We start from the raw sequence: 5,596 nt of genomic DNA on the forward strand, positions 1-5,596 counted from the left end.
TCTGACTTCATAAGCGTTTGGCAGATGAAGAGCTGTAAAACAATCATGCGTGAATCTGTCACACATTAACGAAACTAAACACAACCTAAATCTATTAAAGGCTTCAAGTTACCCTGAAGGAATGAAATGAAAGCGGACGGCGTTAACAGAGCAGGTGCTGCAGCAGAGATGAATAAAGACTGCTCTGACATCACACCTGATTAAGAGGAAGTTTTCTCATTCTTTCACTTCCTGCTTTCACCGTTCCTCTCACATCTGCTTCAGTTGTGGATCTGTTTTAGGTGGCGTTTACACTGCAGATCCTGATGGTCAATTCTGATTTTGTGACTGTATCCAACTTTTTATTTTAATTTAATTTATTTTTTATGACCGGCTTACATCATCTTTTAAAAGGGACACCTATCTGATTGTCTGCATTTACACAGCACACGGCAAAGCTGCAATGACCAGGAAATAAAGAGAGCGGGCACTGACTGACAGCTGATAATAAGAGCGCCGTTTTCTCCGTTCCTGTACGCTGTAAAAAATGGCTGTGATTTCATTCACTTTGAATTGGTGACGTCAGGCGTTGCCGAACTGCATTGTGGATCCGTCGGCGCCACTTCAGAGCAGTGCTCACTTCAAAAAATGGGACTTGCTCAATTTTTCAAGCTCCGATGGAAGCGTCAGCCAATCAGATTGCTGTATGCAAATACACCAGCTCAGACAGTGGCCTATTGCTAATTTAATTGGCTGACGCTGCTATGACGATCGCGTCAGCCCCAACGTCAGACACTCCCTCTGTCAAGCATTGACGCTGAAGCGCCGTGTGAATGGGGCGTTAGGACTTATGCGGTCTACTGTCGCCATCTATGTGGCGTGAACGTCAACCATCCACTAGTCATTAGTTGTCAAGCTATAGAGAGTGTCCTCTGCTTGTTGCTGTAATTGTGGGCGGAGTACAAAGGGTGAAGAGGCTGGATGAGTGCTGTTTGCAGAATATTGTACGGCTACCAGCCAATCAGATTGAAGAACCAGACAGTAGTGAGGTTTTGAAAATAAAATCATTCATTATTTAAGCTTTTACAAGTTTCAGTAGGCAACAAATATGCTTTATTTTATTGTTTTGAATCATAATAATAATAATAATAATAGAGTTTTGTGCTACTGCACTAATTAGAGATCCCTCCATGTTCGATACTGTATGTCGGTCCGGCTCATGTAAGACCCAAATATGTAATGATGATTGACTTATGTGTTTGTGTAACACTGCTGATGTTTGTGTTGTTCAGGGAGATTCAGAAGGAGCTGCCCGTCCGTAATTCCGTCCCCATGAGCAGCGGCTCTGAGATGAACAGCTCTGTAGGTCGTCCCAAGAAGAGGCGTGCTGGACGTCCACGCACCGCTGACGGTCGCGATTACGACGCGGACTATGCTTCTTCAGGAGACGAGCTGGACGATGAGGACTTCTTCAGGTTGGTGAAACTGATGAAATCAACAGGGGTCTAATTTATGAAATGAGTGTAATTTTCACACGAAGTTGAGCACCAGTTGTGCTTTCCCATCATATAGTTCAGCCCTAGTGTGACGCACGGTGTGGTTCCAGATGTGATGGCTGTCCTTTTGATTTTGTTTTTTCCCAGTGAATTTCCTCCCATTGTGAATACTCAAGAGAGAGACGATTACAAACACCTCTTTGACCAAGACCACCAAGAGTACAAGGACCTGCAGGCGGAGATGGACCAGATCAACAGGCGTCTGGCGGAGGTGGACAGAGAACTGGACGGCCTCCAGGAGGGAAGCCCGCAGTTCCTGGTAGGATAAAACACTTCAGCATTCATATCCATTTACATAACACAGCACTGGAATATGCTTTATTTTACTAGTGTTATTCAGTGGTTATATTTAAATAGAATTTTATAATAATTATATTATTACAATTATTATCAGTACATATAATAATAATAATAATAATAATATAATAATAATAGATATTAATTAGATATTAAGAGAATATTGATTATGATAATAATCAAAATAATAATTTATTATTATAAATAATAATAATAGTAATAATAATAATAATAAATATTCAATATTCAGATATTTAAATATTACAAATATAAAGATAAGTTAAGTTGTCAATATTATATTTTTATCAATATAAATTTTACAATATATTTGTATCAATATTAAGTCAATATTACAGTTTTCGTCAATATTAATTTTATCAATATGAAATTGTCAAGTTTCATCTTATTACTGAAAACATGCTGTAAAACAATTCATATTACCATTAATCTTATTATTATTATTATTATTATTATTTCAATATTAAACATTATTATACTATCACACATTATTATGATGTGTCCATTTTAAAATATAACATTTATTATTATTAGTAGTAGTAGTAGTAGTATATAATTTTAAAAGTAATATTATTGATGATGAGCATGAAGATACTCCTAATAATGTTAACAATGATTTATTTCAGATTTCTTTATTAGCAAAAATATGTAATTGTTCAAATGTTAATTTAAATTCAAAATATAAAAGAAAAGATTTAGTTAAAAATATACTGTAAAACTATAGTCATACTGCCATTATTCATATATTTAGTAGTATTTTATTAATATAATTCATTTATATTAATTTTTTTGTCATAAGTTTTATTTAAGAAAATTCTCTCTTTACATATTTTGTCCACATATAACAAGTAAAAAACAATATAAAAAAACCATAATAATATAATAAATAAAATTAAAAACACCCACAATGATTATTATTAATAGTATTATTAATATTTCAGTAGTGACTGTTTTATACTAGCTCTCATTTTAATTATAAGTATAAATTTTACATTATAATCGTAATAATAATAATAATAATAATAATAATAATAATATTATTATTATTATGTGTTGTTGTTGTTGTTGTTGTTGTTGTTGTTATAAAAATAATTGTATTTATTACTAGTTTCTTTTATCATTATTATTAAAAACTAGTATATGATGATGGATGATGATGATAATAACAACAATAATATAATAATAATGTTAGCATAAAGTACAATTAAAATTAATTGTGCAAATGTAAAGTGAAATGTCGATAAATTAAATATAATATTTTCATTTTATAAATGGATATAGTTTTCAGTGGTATATATTATTTATACTATTAATAATTACTATATTTTTAATCCATTTTAATATGATGTGTCCATTGTAAAAATAATAGTATTCATAATAATAATAATAATATTAATAATAATGTAGCATAAAGTTAGTACCAATTGTGTAAATGTAAAAATTATGTTAATATAAATTCTAAATATAATACAAAAGATTTAGTTTCTTGTATGAAGTTGTCAATATTCAAGTATCAACTTATTACTGAAATATACTGTAAAACAATCTTCATATTAACATTCATTTTATATTGCAGTATTATTATTATTATTGTTATATTTAAACAGGCTTTTATTATTATTACAATTATTATCATTAAATGTTGTTGTTGTTGTTGTTGTTGTTGTTGTTGTTATTATTATATTATAATAATAATATTAGTATTCTTAAGTTTTAATCATATTTATAATAACAATAATAATCATTACTATATGATGATTATTATTAATATTAATAATAATAATGTTAGCATATAGTATTAATTGTGCAAATATAAAAATGTCAATATATTTTCTAAATATAATATAAAAGTCTTAATACTGAACATATTCTATAAAACTATTTTCATATCTGACTTTACTAGGACTGCTATGTTAAGCTGCTTTGACCCCGATCTACAATTTAAAATAAACATTTTCATATTACCATTAATCATATATTTACATTATTATAATTATTATTGATATATTATTTTCTACTATGGCAGGTTTTAATATGAGGTGACCCGAGTGTTAAATGTAAGAGGTAAAAGTCTGAGATTCAGAGTGACATTAGAGATTGACCCAGTTGTTTGCCTTCTGTTGGTTGTTTTTAGTAAATAATTAACGTTAGCATGTGAAAAGCTGACTCTAATCATTCTCTTGTAACAGGACGCCATGGACGAGTACAACGCGATCCAAGACCAAAAGAGGGTGAGCAGACTTTCACACACAACTGTTTGTATTAAAACACAATTGTATAGTTGTGTTGTGAAGTAAAGAAACCGTATGGGAAACATCGTCAATGCACTGTGATGCATTTAATATCATAACTCTCTGCAGAGCGGCGATTACAAGCAGAAGAAGAAGCGGTGCAAATACCTGAAGGCCAAACTCAACCACATCAAGAAGATGGTCAGCGATTACGACCGCAGATCCTGAAGGTCAGAGACGGACAGTATTGAGAGCGCTTCCTGTCCAGGCCTGAGTGCCTTCATGGACATTTACTATTCAGATGTGTGTTGATCGTTGCAGTATCTTCATCGAATCCTCCTTTAGACTATATTAAGATGCTTCGTTATTGTTCTTAATGTGCCTCATTAGCTGTTACAGTCGTTTCAGTTTAGTGTTTGTCTGTTTTTAGATATAGATATAGATATTAAGTGGTTTCTTAATGGGTACCGTGACCGTGCCAAATCATTTTAAATGTTGGGTGTTTTGAAATCTCGATGTTAATCGTGTTGGTCGTAAATTAAGCAGTGATTGGTTACAGCTCGTCTTTTAAACTGTATTTATGTCGACTTTTTGACATGCTGGTATGTAAATATGTAAATTAAACCTTTTGATTTGTCCTTTCGTTCGCTTCAATGAAATCATTTTTTATTGCCGTCATATAACTATAAGCGTTTACCAGCATTTAAGAGTGTGTGTTTATTAGAAGTGTCGCATAAATCAACGACGTCTTATTAATAGTAGTTTCTTTTAGTAATGAACTTTAAATTTTAGCAACAACAACTGCAGTGGACGGCATGTCGGAGTGGACAAGTGTCTTTTTATTACTATATTTAGTTTGTTAATGTCTTGATGCTTCAAATTCTGTCACTTTTATAATAAAAACGTTAACTATAGTGGCGTCTGCGTTTCAATTCTGGAGTTTCACTCAATTTCAGTTCAGCGGATCACTAGTTTCCGGATCTGTGTGGGATGCAAAGGTGACCCCCATGTCTAATGATTGGTCGGGTTTTGAATATACGAATATAAATCACGTCTGAAAATAAAACACTAGAATGTAATAACTGATATTATCACTAATACAGTCAATTTAGTCAACAGCATTCTGCTTTGTAGACTATACAGCCTTATTCAGAAATACAACTCTACTTAATGTGTTGCTTTTTTATTGTTGTGTTTAAAAATAAACACATATTCCAGTTTCCTGCAACACATTTCAACAAACGGTAAAGCATTTAGCACTTTGTAATGTTGCTATTCCTGTTTACAACACTTACAAGACGTTAGGACAGTGTTTCAGGTGTAATCTTGTCACATCCTTCTTGCAAACAAGTCTTAAGGCTGGCAACAGTACTGTGTTTTCAAAATACGCCACACATTCTCTATTGGAGACGGGTCAGGACTGCAGGCAGGCCAGTCAAGTACCTTTATCCACTTTCCCCACAAGGCAGCAGCATATTGTGTTCCAACACCCCTATGTACTTTTCAGCAATAATG

General features: G+C 32.3%; 1 protein-coding gene across 1 annotated transcript; it reads left to right on the forward strand.

The window, feature by feature from the left end:
- The first annotated feature begins 1,206 nt into the window (after positions 1 to 1,206).
- On the forward strand, positions 1,207 to 4,509 carry LOC130236464 (occludin-like). The gene is made up of 4 exons (XM_056467181.1): positions 1,207 to 1,454; positions 1,623 to 1,794; positions 4,040 to 4,081; positions 4,211 to 4,509. The coding sequence occupies exons 1-4, from the start codon at positions 1,219 to 1,221 to the stop codon at positions 4,307 to 4,309; spliced, it is 549 nt and encodes a 182-aa protein (XP_056323156.1). The 5' UTR covers positions 1,207 to 1,218; the 3' UTR covers positions 4,310 to 4,509.
- Positions 4,510 to 5,596: the final 1,087 nt, after the last annotated feature.

The sequence above is a fragment of the Danio aesculapii genome, chromosome 10, assembly GCF_903798145.1.
Source record: "Danio aesculapii chromosome 10, fDanAes4.1, whole genome shotgun sequence".
NCBI classification, from domain to species: Eukaryota; Metazoa; Chordata; class Actinopteri; order Cypriniformes; family Danionidae; genus Danio; species Danio aesculapii.